General features: G+C 45.9%; 7 protein-coding genes across 7 annotated transcripts; 6 read left to right on the top strand and 1 right to left on the bottom strand.

Annotated features, from left to right (window-relative positions):
* Nucleotides 1–2651: 2651 nt before the first annotated feature.
* On the top strand, nucleotides 2652–2971 carry CCR75_007393 (uncharacterized protein; the record flags this gene model as incomplete). The annotated part of the gene is made up of 2 exons (XM_067965454.1): nucleotides 2652–2748; nucleotides 2841–2971. 2 exons carry the CDS (start codon nucleotides 2652–2654, stop codon nucleotides 2969–2971), a joined length of 228 nt encoding a protein of 75 aa, XP_067822806.1.
* Nucleotides 2972–3270: 299 nt separating this feature from the next.
* On the top strand, nucleotides 3271–7124 carry CCR75_007394 (uncharacterized protein; the record flags this gene model as incomplete). Its single annotated transcript, XM_067965455.1, has 7 exons — nucleotides 3271–3473; nucleotides 3553–4119; nucleotides 4183–4491; nucleotides 4553–4683; nucleotides 4751–4761; nucleotides 4819–5998; nucleotides 6076–7124. 7 exons carry the CDS (start codon nucleotides 3271–3273, stop codon nucleotides 6558–6560), a joined length of 2886 nt encoding a protein of 961 aa, XP_067822811.1. The 3' UTR covers nucleotides 6561–7124.
* Nucleotides 7125–7586: 462 nt separating this feature from the next.
* CCR75_007395 (uncharacterized protein) lies at nucleotides 7587–8097 on the top strand (the record flags this gene model as incomplete). Its single annotated transcript, XM_067965456.1, has 3 exons — nucleotides 7587–7718; nucleotides 7902–7984; nucleotides 8067–8097. The coding sequence occupies 3 exons, from the start codon at nucleotides 7587–7589 to the stop codon at nucleotides 8095–8097; spliced, it is 246 nt and encodes an 81-aa protein (XP_067822812.1).
* A 1661-nt stretch (nucleotides 8098–9758) lies between these two features.
* On the top strand, nucleotides 9759–14255 carry CCR75_007396 (uncharacterized protein; the record flags this gene model as incomplete). Its single annotated transcript, XM_067965457.1, has 1 exon — nucleotides 9759–14255. One exon carries the CDS (start codon nucleotides 9759–9761, stop codon nucleotides 14253–14255), a length of 4497 nt encoding a protein of 1498 aa, XP_067822809.1.
* A 327-nt stretch (nucleotides 14256–14582) lies between these two features.
* CCR75_007397 (uncharacterized protein) lies at nucleotides 14583–15620 on the top strand (the record flags this gene model as incomplete). The annotated part of the gene is made up of 1 exon (XM_067965458.1): nucleotides 14583–15620. The coding sequence occupies one exon, from the start codon at nucleotides 14583–14585 to the stop codon at nucleotides 15618–15620; it is 1038 nt and encodes a 345-aa protein (XP_067822810.1).
* Nucleotides 15621–16530: 910 nt separating this feature from the next.
* On the top strand, nucleotides 16531–16821 carry CCR75_007398 (uncharacterized protein; the record flags this gene model as incomplete). The annotated part of the gene is made up of 1 exon (XM_067965459.1): nucleotides 16531–16821. The coding sequence occupies one exon, from the start codon at nucleotides 16531–16533 to the stop codon at nucleotides 16819–16821; it is 291 nt and encodes a 96-aa protein (XP_067822803.1).
* Nucleotides 16822–17439: 618 nt separating this feature from the next.
* CCR75_007399 (uncharacterized protein) lies at nucleotides 17440–21202 on the bottom strand. The gene is made up of 4 exons (XM_067965460.1): nucleotides 20744–21202; nucleotides 20471–20686; nucleotides 18320–20404; nucleotides 17440–18247 (listed from the first exon to the last, which is right to left on the bottom strand). Exons 1-4 carry the CDS (start codon nucleotides 20840–20842, stop codon nucleotides 17612–17614), a joined length of 3036 nt encoding a protein of 1011 aa, XP_067822804.1. The 5' UTR covers nucleotides 20843–21202; the 3' UTR covers nucleotides 17440–17611.
* Nucleotides 21203–22781: the final 1579 nt, after the last annotated feature.

Genomic DNA, 22781 nt, shown 5'->3' with positions numbered 1-22781 from the left:
AATTCCGCCTCGTATTGGTCGGGCGTTTCATTTGAACGCAACACGACCGGGATCGGGAAAATACGCCCAAGCGATTTTCCCTGAGCCCTCCATGATTGAAAGACGCCATAATAATTATGTGCGTCTACAAGAGCGCGCTCTAGGAGCGACGCTCTTGGCCCGTTTAAACGAGGCCATTTAGATGGAGGGGGCATCTTTGGAATGCCACCCGTCACATAGCCACGTTCTAAACGACTGGCTTGTGACACCGACTGAGCACGTTCACGTGTCGTCGGCGGAGCTTTAGGCTCCGAATCCTCTATGTCAGAACCATTATGGATTATGGTCTGAGCATAAGGCGTTGTGGTTATACCCAACGGAGAAGCGGCTGCGCCTTTATGGGCAGCGCTCTCATTACCTGTCGCTCCGCTTTCCAGCGCAGACGACGAGACAGCATTCGTAAATGCTGCTGTCTCCATGTTGCGAGCCATGAGAGAAGTTTGGATGGGCAATAATGCGCCATCATCCTACCTCATGAGCTCGTTGTCCGCATCACTACTATGAGGTGACGGCAACGGTGTCGACTCATTGTAGTCGACAATGAGCGACGGATCAGCATCCTCACTGTTTAAGTGGGATGAATCCTTTAGCCTCGTTAACGCGACAGCAGCAGTAGCTGTCGGCGCTCCGACTAAGCATTGGACGCGGCCGGCGAATTAACGCGGCGCGTGCGCTCAGTGCGAGGTTGAGTGGGCGTCTTCGCAGACGACCCACCAATGTGGCCCCTTTTAGGTGGCATCTTTGGCGCCGTGTATGGAAACACGTGCGCTAGAGTGATTGAGTGAACTAGCGGCGGTAAAGCTGCTCGCAGTTCCTCTCTCCTCTTTGACGAATTTACAAATGTAAATTCGTGCTTAAAGGAGGGGGATAGTGTAACGGGCTAAAGTTGCCCTAATGTTACACAGTCCCCGTTAAGTACACTTGGTGTACTTAAGGGGATGGTCAGTTACTAAATAATAGTAATTAGACCCAGCACTCGGGTGTGGTGCACATTTGTGACCAACCCTTGTATATTTGATGCACATGGGTGCATTCACATTAGGAGAAATGACGCCCAGCGTCATCCGTTACGCGAGGTATCTAGAAAAGTACGCTCGCAATACATATTATGTGTTATCTATAGAGATGACATTTTAATTGGTAAAAATAGATATTTATATCTAATACGATTAAATATAAATCAGTCTGGAAACTACTTTCTACTTGATAAGTGCGCTCGAGGAGCCGGATTACCGCTCCCGTGACGACTCTTTATCAGAGTACTTAGTGCTTTGGGTGAGGCCGCTAACGCGCCCACCACAATTACCTCACTGCACGCAAGAGAAGCAGGTTAAACCGCTTCCTCGCTGTGCTAGGGTGTGTGTCTAAGTAGAGCGTGGCCGCATTACGACGTGCCCGCCTACTAAGTGGGTCTACAAGACCAAAACGGATGCTGATGGAGTTATAGAACGAAATAAGGCGAGATTGCTTGCCTGTGGTAATGAGCAGGTATATGGCGTTGATTACGGTCTTCTGTTTGCTGCTGTTATGGAGTTGAGCACGGTGAAGGTGGTTTTTGTGCTTGCGCTGCGTTAAGAGTAGTTGATGGACACGGGGACATTCGCAATGCGTACGTGAAGGCTGAACAAGAAGAGCATTTGAATATCTACTTGGCGATTCCGCAGGGGATGAAGATTCCAGATGGCGTTTACGATAATTTGGCTTTCGTACTTAGCGCTACAACGCAAAACGTCTCTTTATGGCCTCAAGCAGGCGGGCCGCGGAGCAAACGGCTACATGCCAGGCTGGGGGAGGCAGGATCACGCAGTGTGAAACCGTGGACGACTTACTAGTCACCGCGTTCAGTCGAAGGTTGGTAAAGCTGTTTATCTAGCGATGGCATGTTTACCGATTGAAGATTTGGGCGAAGTCCGCAGATATCTCGGGATGCGAGTAAGTTGTAGGGACGAAAACGCGTGCATGATGGACCAACAGGCGACAATCGAAGGAATGCTTGAGAATTGTTGTTTGATGGAGGCGAATGGAGTTCGTGCGCCTATCGGTGAAGAAGCTAATGAAGTGAGAAGAACCCTGTGTTGCTGACATCGGTACCAGAAAAGAAGATGAACCAACGATCTGCAACTTTCAGTCGCTTGTCGGGGGCTTACTCTTGGTTGCAAGATGTTCACGTCCGGATATCAGCTTTGCAGTGCACAAGGCCACGCGGCGCACTAATCCACCTACTATGAGTGACTGGAAGCTGACAGAAAAAGTCGTCAGATAATTAAAGAAGACCAAGAACATCAAGCTCAAGATGATTGTCCCAAAGATTGAAGGAGACAAAGGTGAATTTGGCAAGCCGGATTGACTCAAACTATGCGGCAGATAAGGCGGACCGTAAGTCGGTTACAGGTAGAGCTTTAACCATGGATGGTTCTATTGTGCAGTGGGTGTACAAAAAGCAAACCGGGGTGTCGCTTTCGACAACGGAGGCCGAGTTTGCTTCGGCCTAGGAAGGACATCGTGAAACCGAAGTTTGTGGAATCGCGCCTTATGAAGGCGGACTAACTGACAAAAGTGTTGCCAGCACAAAGGATTGTAGAACTACGAGAGGTATTCAATTTGCTGTAGCCATGGAGTATGGGCGAGCGTGCGGCGACCGAGGAGAAGTGTTGGAAGAAGTGCAAGATGGTGTTAGTGTGTTGAAGTTCGGCCGACCACTCTCGGCAGGTAGGTGCAGCTTATAAAAAGGTTGGATGGTAGAGAGCGTAAGAAACATTGTTTGTTAGACGTTAAAACAATATTACTTCTACTTTTTGCAGCATCCTCTCAACTTGTAAAGTCTAACATCAGCTGCGGTCTGCAGCGAGCAAATACCGCGCTGCACGAAAAAAAGACGCCGATTCGGACGGTTATGATTGCATGCTTGTTTGCTTCATTAAATTCAACCTGATTGAGTCGATTTTACTATGTGATGACTGCTTGTCACGGCCAACTTTAATCAATTAAAAGAACAGAGCGTTTTTATAATTGACTTTGGTCCTAAGTCGGAACAGTATAGAAATAGAGGGGACATCAAAAGAGAGGGATATCAAAACAGAGGTTTTTACTGTAAATTTTCACAAAGTAAGCTCAAGCCGCGTCTTAGATTAATTAATTTAATTGGACATTAGAAAAGAGACTATTATTTTTATTAAAAGTTTAACGGAATTTCTTGTGACCGGTACGAATCACGATAACAGTAATTGTAAGATGGCAAAACTGTTGGTATGGGGTGATGCACTTTTCCTCGTGCGCTGCGAGTTTGGAGAACTGGAGGTCCAGCGTATTTTGGTTTGCGCTGACAAAAAATCAACACTGCGGCGCTGCAGCGTTAAATTCGATAAAGCCACAGTGTTGCCACCTGACGCCCGTCTTGTCGCCACCAAAGAAGTGGTTGATACTCAGCTTGCTATGTACAGTCACTGACTTGTGTTATAGATTGTTTGACCCATTTGAGTAATTATCATTGATTATGTTATCGATATGTCGCAGTCGCTATCCAGTGCTTGTTATTCGGGCTTCCGGTGAGGGCGCTAAGGAATTTTTAGCGGACCCTTCGCCAGTTTTTTGCAAAAGTCAAAGACCTTCAGAAGGCAAGAACACGGATACAACGCTAGTTGACAAATCATGTAATCCTCGTGATCGTCTAATCTTTTGCATAATGCATGAAAATGGTGCTGACGGCGAGATTGGTTTGCATTTACTCAATACGGTGGAAATTTCAATACAAGATGGAACACGTGGTGATGGATCGGGAGCATTTTCTGGAATAGATGCAAACTCACTGCAATATTTTCTAACAGACGGCCCCTACTTGATTCTTTTCCAACGTTTTCTGCAGATTGCAGCAGTTTTAAAGCTGCAAAGGAGTTTACCAAATAGTAGTCACTATGGTTTTTACCTATTTATTGAGCGAGTGGATATTATATATGGTATGAAAAACATGACGTCAGCTCTTTTTGAGTTGGTCGCCTGTGTGTATGTATCTAAAGTTTATTGCTCAAATCCCCATTTGCTGATTCATGCACGACAGATTTCCTGTTTACTTACAGCTGATGGGTAATTAATTTTGTCTGTCATTCAAATACGAGTAACTTATATTTTTGCTCTTATTAGTCATAGTCACATTTGGAGCATTTTGGAGCTTGATTCTGGTCCCAAAGACACTCTGCGATGTGATTACCTTACAACTGAGGGCATTGATATCGATCGAGTCACATGCTGTTGCTTTATATCAAACCTAAAGAAATGCCAATTTTCAGCATGTAATGATCTCATTAATTGGAATGTTAGAACAACTACTCGCCTTTGTTCAAGAAAACTTATGGTCTCCGCTTTAGTTGTTGCTGGAACAACCAATAATACGGTTTTGGTCCACGCCAATGGTAGGGTGCTTGTATCCTACGTTTTACCTGCTCGACCAGCCGATATGTAAGTAATATTTGGCAGAAATAAAGTTTTTGATTGAGTATTCACTGTGGGCTGCATGTAGATGGTTGCTGGATGAAAATTGTGAAAATCAAAATTATGTCTTTTGTGTGCGCTGTGACGATGTCAAACGCTCTTTCTTCGTGCTTGAATTTTGCAGCAACGTCCAAAATGATTCGATGAATTTGCTCCTCTGTAAGACTCTTTGACTCCTCTGCAGATGTCAAATTCGAAAATTGATTTCTCTTGTGTTTCTTAATAGCTTTTAACAACGTAGGCCATGGCTATGCCGGTTATTTTACAAATTATAGTTTCAGTGATTCGCGCCAGGTGCTTCTATTGAATAGCATACCTGGCCTCGTTCACACGGACGATAATGCCGTTGTGAACAACAAACTGAGCATTGACACATATGTAGATTACGGGCAACTGATAAAACGCAGCGTATTAATTACGCAGAAAACATCCGCAGCCAAGACGAAGCTTACTTGCCATCGATTGCGGCTACATACCGAAGAAAAATCCAAGCGTGCTATTCATTATCTCAAACGGTCTCGCAATGAAAAGAATGGGAATTTGATAAACAGTGTTGTTAAAGAAGTGGGACCCAAACCTTTTCACTACATTGAACGCACCCAGAAGGCTTCGTCACGAATGGACTATCCTGACGAAGAGATACATTACATAGAAAATGCTTTGGCATCAAAGTCGCAGCTCGGCAAGCTAGTTGGAACTCTATCAGCACGTTTAAGTCATGAAGTCCATAACTTAAAACGGCTACATATGGTCATGGGAGATAAACGTTATCTTGCACGGCAGCTTTGTCAACTAACTGTTCATCAATGGCAATTACATCAATTAGACGCAAAGCACAGGAAAAGTCAATTTACGTCATTGTCATACCTTTCAAATCAAACAAGAGACATCCCCTCGTCACGACTTCAAGGATTTTTAGATATGAAAACAATCGTCAAAACTTCAAACACTGCTAGAAGTGCAGCAATGAATCAGGATTCGAATATATTGTCTAAAGGACTTAGTGCACAAATAATGCTGCAGCAGTTTCGTGTGCTCAGTTACGCTCCGTCGTCATCCCTCCTTCACGTAGAAGTCGTGTTACGAAATCAGTCTGGCTCAAGTTTCAATGACGCGTTTGTTGTGCTGACTGCACCTGAGGGTTCAGCAGCACAGGGCTGGACTTGCTCGTCATCAGTTGTGTCTGAATTTGTATTCAACACAGATACGGCAGATCATTTAGCGAAAGATGCTCGATTTAGTTTGGACCTTCACTTTGTCCCAAAGATGTCTTTCCTTCGCAACCAAAAGCCATTAGATATTATTTTATGGCTGTATTGGGGTTCGACGCAAGATGTTCGATATTATGTCGACTGGCAACCAGGATCGTCGGCCTATGCAGTATCATCCGTAAAAATTTACCCCAACGACGTTTTGTCTGCTGCTCGAGAGTCATGTGGTGATAGTACATGGTGTCATGAAAGTATCTTGAAAGGTATGTCGACTTTAGCTTCGTCGTAAGCTGTTATTTTCTGACGTTATTTAATTGTTGAATGTTGTTGTGATAACAAGTACCATTGCTTTTTCTCTCGTCTGGCTCGAATTTGATATCCTGGTATGCACAGTCTGGAATGAATACGTTCAAAAATTGTATTATACGACAAAAATTTCTGCTTATGGATTTGACAGTGGCATGGAGTGAACTTATGATGTATGAAATTAGCAAGACGGTGGCAACGATGCCATCAGACGTGTACGTGATGCGTTATCCGCTTGAATTCTCCCATTTACGTGCTCTGCAGCTTCTGCTACGCTCAATGCGCCAAGAATTTTTCGCCGACAAACAGCAAACCTCAATCGAATTCATAAGTCATGGGAGCCAGACCCGAACGCAGAATACTTACATGTCAAATTTTCGCACAATGCAATACACTACCGACCTCCAGGCGACTCAATTGCTTCAGACACTGCAAAAACGCGTTAATTTTCACATGATCTGGTTTGATTATAAGGCTTTTGGAACGAAAACTTGCAGCAACAAATGCGATGTTAATTAATCGACGCATACATGGTCCAGTGGGTGATTATAAGATAAAAATATTTAAAGATGTTGGTGGGTATCCTCATGTCTTGTTGCCAAGCAGAAATTTTTAGGGAGCTCTAAATTTTGAAATCGACAACGTTATTGCAAATTACAGCAAGCAAAAAGCAAGACCCACAAAACGTTTGAGGTGAACTTCAATTCATAAGCAAAAGTATATTTGTGGTCTACGCTACTACCACCGATTACTTCCAGCAAAACGTGGTTACAAAAATCGTAGCCATGACGACAGCAACGTCATATCAGCTATGTAAAATGTAACATCACGCGTAAGGATAGTCGCTCAGTGATAAATTGCTTAAGTTCAACTCGAACAGATTGCATATTCTATTGATCACTAAGGAGATTGGGCTAAAACGAAGGCCATCTTCGCGAAAAAAAGAAAGTTCGATGAAGTATCTTCAACCGCAACGCTAACGCAATAAAACGAAGATACGTTATGATAAGAAGGTAAAAGTTTTATCGGATACGATGTACCTGCGGCATTGTAGAAATGAGATGATTGCGGTCGATTGAAATAAGTCGAGGCGAATAAAGGTATTTTCGTTGACATCAGGTGAAGTATTTGGTTTTCTCGACTGTATTGATGCATTAGAGCATCCTTAAAAAAGATAATTTCAACTTTAAAAATTATGCGAGTAGCGTTAATGGCGCATATTCGGCTTTACTGAGGCGCGCACACAAAGCTATAAAAGCTTGATTTGCCAGAAAGACTTATGATGCAAAAGGACAGTTTAAATTTTGCCTGAAAGTTGGTAAAGAAACAGTCGAAGACGAAAACTTAGATTTTGGGGAACGAATCCTACCTTATATATTGCTGCATAATATATAAGGTGGCTACTTTGAATGCATTGGCGCAGATACCCCGATCCATCTCCTAAGTGCCTCGCTTTATGACATTCCTGCCCGCACCTGATGAAGTAAAGCCGGTCTCCTTCGCGCGCTCCTTACGCAGGAAGCATCTGCGGCACAAAACAACGAGATGAGCATTCGTAACTGCACGGTGTATAACAAGCATAAATTTGCCAGTATTCGATGGATCTTGGTCGCTACTACTCCCTCAACGCCTGGTCAGCATTGCGCTGATCTGGAGCCTCAAAAGCTGCGTGGACCCGTGTAAAGTATGTTGCTTAAGTCGCAAACCACTCATTTTCACTTGGAAAGCAGGCGATGTGTCGGATGCAACAGGCTAAAACGAAGGCTACGTCTACTACCAGAACCCAGAAAAAATCACTTTTGGTATAACTGGCAGGTAGAACATAGGTGAAGTATTTACAATATCGTCTTCATTTCACAGTTTGCACAAAACTCAGTCCCACGGCACGGCATCACGCCGTATGGAGTTGAGAGTCTCTTGCCAGCTTTTCAAGCCGTAACAAGGTGAGCACATAATGGTTCATCAGTATAAGTGCGCTGGAGCTGTACCAAATAATTTTGTGAGATTAATGCTGCGTATATGCAGCCGATTCCGTGCAGCAGCAATGTGTCCCTAAGGTCATGGGAAAGGAGACTTATCTGGTGCCGGGAGACCCATGTCCTAGCATTCGCACGGAAAACGTGGCAACGCAAGCATGTAGAATTATCAGCTGACGCTAAACGCTGCCCAATGCGACCGCAGCCATGACTAGGTAATACTGATTAGTATGCCCATTAAATTTAAATGTCTTGGCTTTTGCGGGACTGAAACACTTCGATCATTAAATTTTATTGAGAGAAATAGACATTCTCATTCGTGTCTGTAAGCATTATATGGTTATTTTTAACACAAGCAAGTTTTAAGGTATGGCTGACTGGGTCAGCTCTACCGGTTGAAGTCGCGCTCTTACCCAAGTTGAGGCCATTTATGAGCTAGCAGACATTTGAATACTACTTATGTATAAACGCTGGTTTTGTAGTGAGCAAGTTGTACTGTCGAGAAGAATGTAATTTTCCTGGAAGACCTGCGTGCAAGTTAAAGTGTGATGGTCGGCCACATAAAATATATAATCGTCGTGCAACAATCGCGATCATGAGCATTTAAGAGCGAAAGGGTTTCTTTAGGTGCAGACGTTGTCTGTTTTAAATGCTGCAAGCGCGGCCATATGATGGCTCGCTGCTATGCCAAGGTCCCTTCTGGGGCAAAACTTCAAGTGGTATTAAATTCGAGTATCATATGTATCGTTTCGAAGCTGGGTGTACAGAAGGCTGTATACACTTTCGATTTTAATTTCGTCATATCACAGATTGCTTCGTATACATTGCGTTGCGCTGTCGCCTTCATTCTTCAACTATTGCGATCTGCATAAAAAGGCACATGGGAAGCAGCGCGAGTGTAAATATTTTCGTTCCTTAAAGTCCAATCCCGTACAGGTTAAAGACACAGCTGAGAACGATCCAGCTCTTGTCGCAGCTCTGTATTTTTCAAATCTACACACGCGCGGCTGCTTTCAAGGAGCATTGAAAATAATTGCGCGGGAATAAATCACATACGAGGATTTCTTAAGATCTCTTCTAATCAAATTGGGTCTGAATGACTGGTATCATCCTCTTTAAAATGGCCCAGCCTGTACCTTCGCATATTTTTTTATACCGAGTATATAAGCAAAAGATAGTAATTTTGGAATGAGCGTTACATTTCGCAACTTTTTTGGCCTGGCGCCATCAAAAGGCACAATGAAAGAAAACACGCAGCAGCACCACATAAGCAGTAAACTACAACTTTTACAAAGCGTGTAAAGTATGAACGAAACCAATGTGCTAACTCCAATTTGCACTGCAGGCACAAGCGGACGCTTGCTCTGCAACTTGCAGTGGCGAACGCCAGTAGCGCTGGGACAAACTAGTGCGCCTTTTTTGTATTGTTGACTTGTCTAAAGTATTGGGCCTAAAATAAGGCGTTAGAAATTTTCAGCGGCCCTTCAGGATCGGATGGTGCGCATGTTCATTGGTCCACTAAACGGTGTCTTGTAATTTCCATTGGCGAAGCCTGATATTCGCACATCCTCTTCCGAACCAACGGCAACTTGATTCTGGTAACAAGAGTAAGGAACCGTTTATCATCACAGTGGCTTCTTCCTAACAAGACTCAAGCCGATCTTGAGGGTGGCAACAACAAGTTAACTCATCTATAGGTAGATAGCTCCGTCAGTAAAGTCAAATTTAATTATAGGCGGTTATGGACGTGGGCGCGCACGTATGGGTCTCGGACCCAACGGACGAGAGCGTATGGCTTGCAGCGCGTATACTCGATACGCAACATACTACCTTGACACTTGAAATTGAAAGCCCGCGTAAAGTCAAATCGACGGGATCCCACTTTAAGCGAACCTGCGACGACAATGATGACATCATCAGTCGGAATGTAGATCTCGTGTTTGCAGCCTCGGGTGAATGCATTAACATTTTGCCGCGGAATAGGCCTTGCGAGCAAGATCAGCGCGATTTAGTGGCACTTCCACACTTGCACGAGGCCTCAATTCTAAATGCCTTACGGCTTCGGTACGAGCGTAACGCCATTTACACGCAGCTTGGCGACATTTTGGTCTCGATAAATCCGTTTCAGGATCTTCCACATCTCTACGCGGACGAGGTGTTGCAAAGTTACGCTCACGACCATAAAGCAGGATACAGTGACCTAGTTGCGGCCTCGGATTTGAGAGAGCCGCATCTGTTCGCAGTGGCTCGTGCCGCTTACATGGACATTGTACAGAACGGCCGCAGCCAGTCAATACTCATCAGTGGCGAAAGCGGCGCCGGCAAAACGGAAGCCACAAAGATCATGATGACGTACTTTGCTGTCACGTGTGGCACCAGCCACACTTCAACAGCTTCATCAAATCCACTTGAAGTCAATCCAGCACTTGAACTGCCATCTCGTACAACGATCGAAGAGCAAGTGCTTCAGTCCAACCCGATTTTAGAAGCTTTTGGCAACGCCCGGACTGTGCGAAATGATAATAGCTCGCGATTTGGCAAATTTATTGAATTGCGCTTTCGTGATCAACGCCAGCGACTTGCAGGAGCTCGAATTCGAACGTATTTGCTTGAAAAGATTCGAGTCATTAAGCAAGCTCCTCATGAACGTAATTTTCACATTTTCTACGAACTTCTTAGTGCAGACGAGCAATGTGTGACAAAGGAGCAGAGAAATGACCTCGCACTTAATGGTGGGTCAGAAGGCTTTCGTCTGCTTAACCAAAGTTCATGCTGTAAGCGACGAGATGGTGTTAAAGATGCTGTACAATTCCGTTCGACAATGAGAGCAATGCAGCAGCTTGGAATGAGTGATCAAGAGATTTGTGGCGTGCTTAAAATTGTAGCAGCTGTGCTTCATTTGGGCAACGTCGAGTTTGAACAAGTCCCATACAAGCGCGAAAATAATGTTTTTGTTGACGTAGCTCGCGTCAAGTCATCCATCAGTGGTGCGTGTGACCATTTTACCAAGACGGCTGAGCTGCTAGGAGTGCCCACAGAAGCGCTCGATCATGCGATTACGAAACGCTGGCTATATGCTTCAAATGAGACTTTAGTTGTGGGAGTGGATGTTGCTCAAGCGCGGAACACTCGTAACGCATTGACCATGGAGTGTTATAGGCGATTGTTTGAATGGCTTGTCGCCCGCGTGAATGCAAAAATCCAGCGACAAGCAACTGGGTCTTGGGATGCTGAGCGTACGGTTGAAGACGACGAGAATGATTCCAATAGTTTTATTGGGTTGCTTGATATCTTTGGCTTTGAGGACATGGCAGAAAACTCCTTTGAGCAGCTTTGCATAAATTACGCGAATGAGGCTTTACAACATCAATTTAATCAGTACATTTTTGAGGAAGAACAGCGATTGTATCGGGAGGAAGGAATCCAATGGAGCTTTGTCGACTTCCCGAACAACCGAGCGTGTTTAGAATTATTTGAGCATCGTCCGATTGGTATTTTCTCATTGACGGACCAAGAATGTGTCTTCCCTCAAGGCACTGACCGTGCGCTTGTAGCCAAGTACTATTTGGAATTTGAAAAGAAGAAGCCACACCCGCATTTCTGCTCGGCTCCAGTGATTCAGCGCACAACGCAATTCATCGTTGCTCATTACGCTGGCTCTGTAACGTACACTGTTGAAGGCTTTCTTGCGAAAAACAAAGATTCCTTGTGTGAGAGTGCAGCACAATTATTGGCTAGATCATCCAATCCACTCGTTCGAGCGTTAGCTGCTGGATCAGCCAATGCAGTTGGTGCAAACGGAGACAGCGATCTTGACGGAAATAGTCGAAATCGCCGAAGGGCCAAGTCGACCATTGCAGCCGTAAGCGTTGGCACGCAATTCAAGATCCAATTGAATGAGCTGATGACTGCTGTTCGCGCCACGATACCTCGTTATGTCCGCTGCATCAAGCCGAACGATTCCCACAAGAGTTTGGTGTTTCAAAGCACTCGAGTGGTAGAGCAGCTTCGCAGTGGTGGAGTGCTTGAAGCGGTGAGGGTAGCCCGTGCAGGATTTCCAGTGCGTCTTTTTCACAAGCAGTTTCTGGAGCGCTATCGTCGCGTATTATTGTCGCTCTCGAGATTAAAAGACGAAAATTTTAATGAAATGCAAAAAAAAGGAACTGAGCTAGACTTGTGTCTGCTCCAGCTCACCCGCGTTCTTCTTGCCGGCAGCAAGTCGGATGAAGAATTGGAAAGTGTGCCTAGGGATGGCGTGCTGAATCGTCAAATTAGTTGTGGCGTCAGTATTGGCAAGACTCGTGTCTTTTTCCGCCGCAAGCCGTTCGAGAGAATAGAAAAATTGCGCGCGGCGGTACGCCAAGAGGCCAGCCTATCCATTCAACGACACGTTAGAGGATTTATGGCCCGTCGTGATTATAGACAATTTCGCCGAGTCACAATTAGCATGCAAGCTTTTGTACGCGGACGTCGTGCCTACCGACACGTGTGTTGGATTCGTACTATGCAGCAAGCTCGAGTGCTGCAGGCGAGAATGCGCCAGCTTTGTGCTCGAAGCAAATTCCTACGTGCTCGTGCTGGTGTCCGGGCAGTGCAGTGCCGCTTTCGGTGTCGCCTGGCAATTCGCTTTGTACAGGCGATTCGAGAGACTCTTGCGGTCACCCGTATAGCCGCCGCTTGGCGTCGATCGTTTGCGCAACGGTCATATCGTAATTTATGCGGCGCAACTTTGGCTCTTCAATGTGCATTTCGGGGTCGTAGGGCTAGAAAGATATTAAAAGTGCTGCGGAAAGAAAGTCGGAACGTGGCAAAGCTTAAGATTGACAATGCTTTGTTAAAGGACGAGCTGGCTGAACTGCGTCGACAATTGCAGGCCTTCGTTCACAGTGTAAGTAATGAAGGTCTTTCGGCAGCACTAGTTCCTACGATTGGTGGCATTTCTAAAGAAGCTGTGCATCCGTCACCGCAAAATGTCAATCTGTTGACGTTACAAAATTTCCCCGCGAGAGCCAGTTGCAAAAACCAACTGTCTGAAAATAAATTGGAAATCAAGCTGTCGGATGACCTTGTAATATTGGACAGTGGCGGAAATCCCAATGCAGCAAACGGTCGTGACTTTGGATTTGTGATGGATCAATCGTACAGCTGCGAAAAGCCGACGCAGCGGACGCCCAAATTGCCGCAACGCCGCCGTTATAGCTTGCCACCTACACTTACACCGGCAAACGAAGATGCAGAATTTGAAGTCGCCGCGCCGCCTATTTCACCTCAACCACTACGGCCTCGTGGTCGACGGTTCAGCTTGGATTTGTGGCGTCATCAGGAGGTCATGGCACAAGAAGAGGCGAGTCAATTGCGTGAAGAAATTCGAGAGGCTGCTGCTGACGATCCATCACCAGAACGCCAGCAGCAGCAAGAAGCTGCGCTACAGAAGCTCGTTGCTTCTCAGATAAAGCGCAAAATGATGCAATTGCAGCTACAGCAACCAGAATTCGAGCTAAAGGTAGATACTATTGTTAGCGAAGCAAATCCAGCCTCGTGCAGTAACCATCGGCGCAGGTCACGCACTGCGAGTTACCACCTTCCGACGCCTGCGCCAATTACTTCATGTAATGGACAAAAGTCATCGCGCTGGAATTTTGCGGCTCCCCATAGTATGACACATGCCAGTAGTAGTCGTATGCCAGCCAACTTAAATTTTCAAACCTACGGTGATGGCGGAAACAACTGCTCTATCGATGGCGAAGACGAGCTGTACGGTATAGACTGCTACTCAGTGCCAAGGCGGTCAGCGTCTGCTGGCATTTACCGCGCGCGTTCATCGTCAAATGCTTCCTCGTGCATCATTTCTTCAGCTGTGGCTCACCCTGAAGTTGTCGTTCCACGATTTACCAAGGCGCCGACGTGCTTGGAATGTGACTGCACTTTTGATTTCCTCTTACGTCGCCATCACTGCCGTCAATGTGGCAATTCTTTTTGCTTCGAACACTCGACACGTCAGCTCGCACTTCCTCATTTAGGTTATATGACGGCCCAACGTGTGTGTGATATGTGCTTTGAGACACATATTCAGGTCCTTACGTCCCATAAGTTGTCCACATTCATGCGCCATCCGACTGACGAACTCTCAACTTCTTCTTTTGCGAGCTCGCCGCGTGGAATTGAAAGCAATGACAGCTACTGCGGTCTTGATAGCCCAAATCTGACAGCAGCCCGTGTAGGCCCGCTGCATGCGTAATTCAACACTCTCTGTCACGAATATCTTATTACAGGATGCATGTAACTTTTATCAGTTTGTTTTTTAAAATCTCTTCTTTCGTTACTTGACGGACCTTAAGCTGCCAAAAAGAATTGGTTTTCAAGAAGAAGTCGAATATGAGATCAACACGCAGGTCACAGTCCCTCTGTGGCTTCTCGTACAGCTTTCGTGCCATTCTGGTTCACCGACTTTCTGGCAGCTGAATTCACGCACCTTTCACCTAAGGTTTTATTTAAACATTGTCAAAGCTCATAAAAGAAATTTGCATAATGCATTTATAACTCTAATTTTATTAGTTGCAAAAGAATGACCGAGTATCGCCACAGTCGGCGCCCGCCAAGTACAGATCCACGACATAAACGGCGAAGCCGCAGCAAAAGTCGAAGCGCAAGTAGCGTTGCTTCTCCTAAACACATTCGACGTCGCCACCGTGGCGAGCACGGGTGCCATGATAGGCACGAGAAGGCTAAAGGGGCCGAAAAAGAAAAGTTTGAGAACCGTAGGGAGGCAAAGCACCGATCTCGGATGTGGACGGTAGTGGACTCAGAAAGTGGTGCTGCCAGCAGCCTTAAACAAGAAGTCAGAAAGATCAGAGACGTACGCCGCTCTAGTTGTTCAAAACATCAGTCTCCTTCGCGATCACCATCGTTCAAGTCACTATTAGACTCTGATTCAAAGAACTCCGAGAGCTCATATGACAAGTCGAGCTCGAAGAGAAAGCGCAAGCATATTAAATCCGAGAAGGATAAGAAGCGACGCAAGAAGGACAAAAAAAAGAAAGACAAAACGAGCAAGAAGAGTAGCAAGAAAAGCGCCCTGAACCAAGATGAATACGGAAAATATGGGATTCTGCATGAGTCTGACTTTCATAGCAAAAGTGTTTCTTTCCAGGCGTGGCTGCGTAATGTCAAGAAGATGGGCGAATTTAACGGACCCAAATGGGAAGCCATGGAGCTCTTTAAGGAGTACATGGAAGATTTTAATACGTGCACATTGCCCCATGAAAAGTACTACGACATCGAGAAATATGAGATGTTGCAATACCAGAAACAACAGCGCAAAGCCCACGCGAAGCTGGAAAGTGCATCTGACATGGCTATGGATATTCAAGCTGATGAAGATCGTGTGCGACGCGAGCGCCAGGCCTTGCGCGAGAAGAAAGAGAAGGAAGAGTTTCGCCTTGTCTTGCAGCTTATGGACAAGGAAAAGATCGAAGCGATGCGTGAGCAGGAAAGGCTTCGGGCTCAGATGCAGATGTTCTACAAATCTGGCAATGTCGAAGAAGCTCGCCGCCTAGAGCAGCTAATTAACAAGGTAGACGAGGACCCGCGATTGAATCGCTGATAAATTTGCTTGCTTTTTTTAGCTATTCTAGGGTTGTGAACACGAGTATATAAAGAAAATAGCAAAGAGATCGGCTACGTGCAAGAAACTTCAAAGGTCAAAACAATGCGATGACGGCTCAGGCTGATTGCCGCGTACATAACACTACACCGCAACTTGAAAGCAAATTATCCTCGTGAGTACTCAAAGCATTCTAACTTTAATAAAGTTTAAAGCATTTGTCGCCAAGCACAATTGCCGAGGCTTGAGATTCGTTACGAAGCAGAGGGCTTCACGGCTAACCAATTTATATACATAGGGCCGAGGACCTATGGATAGAGCTGCAGTAGCGGCAGTATGCTAACTCGTTCCTCCGTCTAGCTCGCTATTTTCGTTTGTACCATCTGCATTGGCTTAACGAGCAGCAAATTGATCTAACCAACAAACGTCGCTCTCTCACAAAAGAAATCTTGTTTTTACAGCAAATCCTTCAACAGTTACCTTACACAGCCCGCATAATGAACAACGATAAATTGCGTTGTGGGTACTAATTCTTATTAAGTTCCAAATAATACTTAAATACCAGCACATGGACAGCCTTGAAGAAAGGCTTTGTTTAGTAAGGAAAATATCAATGGGACAATGCTCGAATACTTGAAGATGTTGAGACAACAAAGCTTCATTGGGTTTCTTCCTCACGATGCAATCGCAGTAACTTCATCAGAATGTATTTATATAACCAATGTTGTATAGCTTCATTCGCGTAAACATGCAAAGAAGTCTTTTGTCATGTTTCTGAAGCCGAAAACGTCAAGCAACTCAATAAATTATTCGTCGTTTTTCCCGACAGCTGAGCTTTCCACGACCCCACTGCTCGCCAAATTGCGTTCACGCGAAAGACAAGCCATTTAAGCAGTCGCCTTACCACTTAATGGTCAATACATTAAGAGTGTTTTGTGCAAATGGAGTACAGCTGCAACAAATTAAGCACGATACGAATATCTTGATCACTCATCTAAGTTGCTGCTTTGCTCTCATTGTCGAACGGATTCATGACGAGAACTACATTCCGAGTTTAATGTCATTATTGTCGTCGCAGGATCGCTTAAAATTGAATTACCGTCGACTTGTCTGCCTGCTGGCTTACAGTCTCAAGCAGCACGGAGGCATGATGCGTATCAAGTATAAGCACTCAAAGACATACGCCCCCCCACTTCCATAACCGCCACTAACTAAATTTAAGTAAATTCCCCCCACTTCCATAACCGCCACTAACTAAATTTAAGTAAATTCGGTTAAAGTAATTGAAGACTGCTACCTATACAACTTGACGAAATTAGATGTTGCCCAACTCTAGGTTGGTTTGAGTCATGTTAAGAATGAATGTGTCTCCTTCCAGCAGTACAGCTCCATGCTACAAGACCGTACTTCTGATATGGGCGTTACGTTTGCAAACTCAGGCCAAGTAGTGCGCGTAATGATTATCTGATCGATAGCAAAAATACCAGATCATTTCTTTTTCTGGCACGAGTTGTAATCGCGCAAAGTGTTTTCACACTTTCTACTTGAAAGCAGCAGCGTTGTGCGTGCTCAGCTATGTCCCTTTCTTGTAAGCTTTAGTAATTTGAGATTTGAGCCTTTGATAGATACTGAACTCGCTCCTAACTCCATAGGCATTTTTCCATGCAGATTTGCAATACTAAATAACAAGGCCAAAGCACATAGCAATGAATGCGTCGCACCATTTGTTCGACGACAAAAGAAAAGTGGTGTACGGCTTCGCTTATGCCAATAGATTGGACACTTAACGAGCAAATAATCAGGCAATCCATCTTTGACCTTACAGCTCAATTGTATCATTCTATTCAAGCTCCTTGCACCCGCGCCGCTACTGGCGCCGGAAGAGATGTCAACCGTTCTAAAATACCTAGTTAAAATTTGGTGGTGTCAAATGGCTCGACAGACGGATCTTGACTTGTGTAAAATGCTTGCCGAGACACAGCACGCAAATATTACGAGCTGCTCCAGCGTGTCTGGCCCAAATCGCTAGAATTATTTCCGGCCTGAACAATGCCGTTGCCGTACTGATGATAGCTCTGCTGATGCGTATTCGGCTGCTGCTGTTGTTGCTGTTGTGAGGTGTGCTGCTGCTGATGAGATGGAGACTGCTGGTATCCCTGCGGCACCATGTGCCCCCATCCGCCAACGGGCTGCGCGCCATAATTTCCTGCCCAGCCGTAGTGCTGATTATAAGAACCAGTCATGGCTGCGGACGCGTTGGGCACCGGTGGTATCACGTGCTCGCGGCCTCCGCCATTTTGATAATTCTGCATGCTTGCATTGCCACGTTGTCCTTGCGACTGCTGGGACATGGGTCCCCCGGTAACAGATCCGGAGCCTCCTTTCCCATGGCCCTGGGGGCCGAGGTGGCTACTTTGCTGCTGCATGGGAGTTTGCTGCATATAAGCAGCATTGATTTCACCAAATCCTTGAGGTACAGCACCAGCGTACTCGTGCTGCTGAGCCATTATGTGCTGGTCTTGGTACGGCATGTTTGGCGAATTTGAAAAGCCCGGTACGGGGCCCTCAATTCCATACGGCATGCTGCCGCGCGGTGGGTATTGAGTGCGTGGGCTGTATTGAGCAAACTAGAAAAGAAAACAATATCATGAATATTCCGCCTACTTTCAATATGCCAAAGAAGATAAGAAAGTGCTTACCTGTGGGTTCTGGTAGTAGCCATAGCCTTGGTAGTAGCCATTATAATTGTATGGGTTATACGGTAGTGCCATACCAGGTGGAGGAGGCGGGGCATAGTGGTAGCTCTGCTGCATACTAGCCTGTGCCTGCTGGTGCAATTGAGCCGCCGTTTGCTGTTGAGTTGGATTCTGCTGACCCTGCTGAGACTGTTGATGATGAATCTGCTTTTGATGAGATTGCTCTTGAGCCTGCTGTTGCTGTTGTTGCTGCTGGACCTGTTGCTGCAAAGGAATCTGTTGCATCTGAGACACAGCCTGTTTTCCAAGTGAAGGTGACTGTATTGCAACTTGACCAACAGCACTGCCACGGGTACTTGCAGTTTTGGGGGTACCAGATCCAGCATGATGCTGACCAGGCGCTGAGGCGGCGGTGGAACGACCAAGATCCATCGAGTACTGGCCGTATGACGCTTGATATAGTCCCGTGCCGTATCCAATATTAAGCTTATTGTTTTGTGTTGCAGCTCCTTCCTGCAATTGGGTTTGAAACGAACCTCCCTGAGCGCGCGAAGGAGTGCCACGCTTTACTTCATCAGGCTTGGGCAGGGATGCTGGTGACGGAGCTGAAGGCGCAAATCGTGGAGAATGTCCTGTAGTTGGCGTCACACGGCCCGAATCCACCGATAGTCCAGGAGGAGCAGAGGATGCAGACTTCGAGGTAATTGTTTGTTGTTGTTGCTCGCTATGATCAGGAGACAGTATACTTTTGGGTGACACTGTTTTTGTAGCGGTTCCCCAACCACTCTGGACTGGAGTGGTTTGAGCTGTCGTGGTCTTGGTGACTTGTTTGACAACATTCTTTGAGCCGGACGTCGTCACGTTCGATGAAGACCAACTCACTGGTGCTGCAACTGGCGTTGCGGGTTCAAGAGATTCCATGCCATTTAGTGAGAAGCTCCCAAATTGAAGAGATAAATTTGGCGTGGCAGCACGATCCCATTTGCCCATCTTAAGGTACGGACGAGGACTCGTTGACGCTGATTTCGAAGAGCGAGGCCCTTCTGTGTCCTTGGGAGAATCTGGCGAAACTATTAGTCTGGTATCAGCTACTGGGGAACTTGGCGTGGATGTGTTTATTTTAGTAGCAGGAGAAGATAAAATTGGGTTATTACGTGTCCACGCATTTGAAGTAGGGACCATCTTGGCTTCACAGGACGCGGCAGGTACAGAAGAAGACCAATCGCTCATGGAAGAGGCAGCCACATCCAAGTTGCCCCATCCTGTAGCAATATTCGCGGAAGGGGTGGCTTCCCCCGTACTCTCAATCCTTTTCGTCGTCGTTTGTTTCTCTCCCATCTTTTGAGGCGAATTTTTCGGACTAGCCACTTTCTCCACAGCATCCACAGGTTTATTCATTGCGGCAAAAGGTTCAGACGCATCATAGTTACTGCGTTTCTGTGTTTTTTTACTTTCCTTCGCTAACTTCTCCTTTTTCAACGGGCCAACAGCATCAAGTGTCTCCTGTGCGATAGCGTCGACAGCAGCATCTCTGTCGGTAACAGAAACAGTCGTTCTATCTGCAGGCTTTGGACTCGCAGGTGTGGGCGAGGAAGCAGATGAGGGGATATGTTTGGTTGGCTCCGGCTTTGCACTGACGGAATTAACATTTAGCTTCTTCGTCCAAGCGCCAGTTAACACGGGGTGAACAACAGGAGGTATTTGAGAAGCAGCTCGCGCATTGGCCGCTTTGGTAGTCGTATTCGCTCCACGGTCTCTTTTTGTGTCCTTGACAGTGCGGGACAATTGCATTTCGTTTGTACTATTTGTTATAGATTCTGTGTCATTTTCTGGACTCTCGTCTCCAGTAAGAGGCTCACGCGTACTATCAGTAGCAATGACGGCCCCACCACGACTGCGACCACCACGGCCACCTCGACCTCCTCGCAATGAGACCAATCCGCGGCCTCTCAAGCTACCCCGGCCTCGCGTAGAGTAGCGCTCCGACAACTTAGAAGACTGTAAATCGCCATTTTGCGGTAATTCCACATGTTCATTCTGGTGCTGTGGCTTTGAATTTGATCGCTGCGAAAAGTGGAGTGGATGTTCCTGGACACAAATTCAGACAGTCAATAATAGAAAGCAGTTTTTGTTACAAAGGCTTTAAAAGCGCACATTCTTCTTTTTTGTAGCTTTTTTAGAGACAGTAGCCCAAGCATCCTGTTCAGATCCACGATAATTCTCCCACAACTCACTTATAGCCGTCTCCATGCGCTGGGTGTCGCCTTTACACTGAGCAATCACTTTCTGAATATGATTGTCTGGGGTGGCGGGAGGGCAAAGGTCGCGGTATTTGGTCACCTGTGAAAATGTTTCAGGTTGTATCGTTAGCTACAACAGTATACATGTCTGTGGGCTTTGAAGGAGCTGGAAAATGCGATGTCTGACCTCGCGCGAGGCGTTTCCACTGATAGGTGCGGAAGAAATTTGTTCATCGAGGCGCTGCATCTGTAATCCTTTTCGCAGAAAGTATTCGCGCTTGCTCATAGTTCTGATGTGTTTTTATTCGTTCGAGCGGGCGAGGGGTGGCGCAAGGGCGGGGGCGTTTCTACAAGAGTGATGGTTTCTTTTTAAGCCAAGCAAAACGTATGGGTAACAAATAGCGCCCCGGCCCAAAGATCTGGTATTGATAAAGCTTGGCTTTTTACACATATATTTTTGGAATTGCGAGCGAATTACTTTAATCGCTGTTTTTAATGCCTGTGCGAGAACGCGATTAATTTGAGATTCATTGCATTTCACCGCATTCGGTTACAGTGTAGGCTATCACTAGCTCCTGCTCACATTCTCCACCGCAATAGCATTAGCGGTGCAGGTCCAGCAGCCTTATCGAACCGTTTGCTCGGCGGCAATTTAAAATTCTTTTTACACTTATTCGTTCTTAGTTCGCTATTAGCCTGAGCAATTTTTTCTGATGTGAGAATGGAAGTCTTTGGCAGCTTAGATTTTGACAATATCATAGCCTTATCATGGCTAGCAATCCAGTTTGAATGCTTGCGCGAAACATTTTTCTCAAATCTGTCACTATCAATGCTGATTCGACCGCACGCGGCGGCTGGGCGAATGCACAGGCAGCGCCGAAGGTCCACCACTCGAATAAGACGAGTGGATTGAGACATGAATGTACGCCTAGCGGGCGACATTCAAGGAATATACCGGTTGTCCAAAATGGACAACACGATGATCCTAGGTCGAGTAGAGAGTCGACCGTAGAGGACCCGACTGTGATAGCGCAATCAAAGTCGGGAGACGTTGAGGGAATAAGTCTCCACATACTTGAGGAGAAATCTCCTCAAATAGTTAATGCTGAAGTTACTTGACTTCAGCATCCCGAGGGATTGATCCCTCGGCAGCTTGTGGATAAATCCCAGGAAGAAACCGAGACATTAAATGTCTTGGTTAATGACGGATCAAGAGTAGGCGCTTATACTCTTGATCTGTAAGCGCCTCCGAAGTTAGCTTTGGATATAACTCAATTTCCAACCCTAGAACCCAAGCGGTTCTTGAGAAATCTGCAAAGTGGTAGAATCAAGCAGATCTGCATACTCATCACAGATGACGAATACGTAACCGATATTCGGTCAGCGGTAATTTTTGAAGAGAACGAACAGGTTCTCAGCAGCTCATCGATAGACGAAATTGTCCTCGATGTGAAGACTCGGATTGAGAGATATTCCACTCAATCCTGGGAGTCACTTAAGACAAATCCTTTGTACAAGGATTTGATTGAATTCAGGGATGTATTCCCTGAAGCAGTTTCATGCGAGTTGCCTAAGGATAAAGGAACTCGAGATGAGATCGAGCTCAAACCGGGCTCGAAGTACTCTGTCATGAAGCAGTGGCCACTGCCTCGTGAACAAGTACTTGCGATCGATAATTTTTTTATCGATCGATTAAAAGCGGGCCATGTGAGGGAGTCAACCTCCCCACTTAGCTCTCCGACCTTCTCTGTGCGAAAGGCCACAGGAGGGTGGCGGACAGTGCATGCATTCAATACACTGAATGCTGCAACAATACCGGCTCAAACACCGATACCTAGAAAAGACGTAATCATAGATGGTATGTCTAAGAGTACCATCTTTTTGTCTATAGATCTGATGGGTGGATTTTATCAGATGAAAATCCCGTACACAGCAGTGAGCACTCCCAGCGGGATGCTTTGGGAATGGCTAGTAATGCCACAGGGGCTTAGTAACGCCCCTGCAACATTCAACAGATGTGTAACGAATCTGTTGAGACCGGTGCGAGAATTCGCACCGAGTTATTTCGACGATGTATTCGTCCATAGCCGGGCCATGGACGGTAAGACGGACGTGGAAGTTCATAAAACTCACGTTCGTCAGGTTCTTACACTTATGCGAAAGCATAAGTTGTATGCAAATCTCAAGAAGTGTATATTCGCTGCAAGCGAAATACCACTTCTTGG

This window comes from Bremia lactucae, linkage group LG1, assembly GCF_004359215.1.
Source record: "Bremia lactucae strain SF5 linkage group LG1, whole genome shotgun sequence".
Taxonomy (NCBI): Eukaryota; Oomycota; class Peronosporomycetes; order Peronosporales; family Peronosporaceae; genus Bremia; species Bremia lactucae.
The sequence above is the reverse complement of the archived record's forward strand: the minus strand, read 5'-3'. Positions and strand labels throughout refer to the sequence as shown.

Coding starts and splice junctions, on each gene's coding strand:
- CCR75_007399 (XM_067965460.1), bottom strand. CDS start 20,842: ATGAGCAAGCGCGAATACTTTCTGCGAAAAGGATTACAGATGCAGCGC. Junction 20,687..20,743: donor GTGGAAACGCCTCGCGCGAG/GTCAGACATCGC, acceptor ATACTGTTGTAG/CTAACGATACAACCTGAAAC. Junction 20,405..20,470: donor AAGCTACAAAAAAGAAGAAT/GTGCGCTTTTAA, acceptor ATTTGTGTCCAG/GAACATCCACTCCACTTTTC.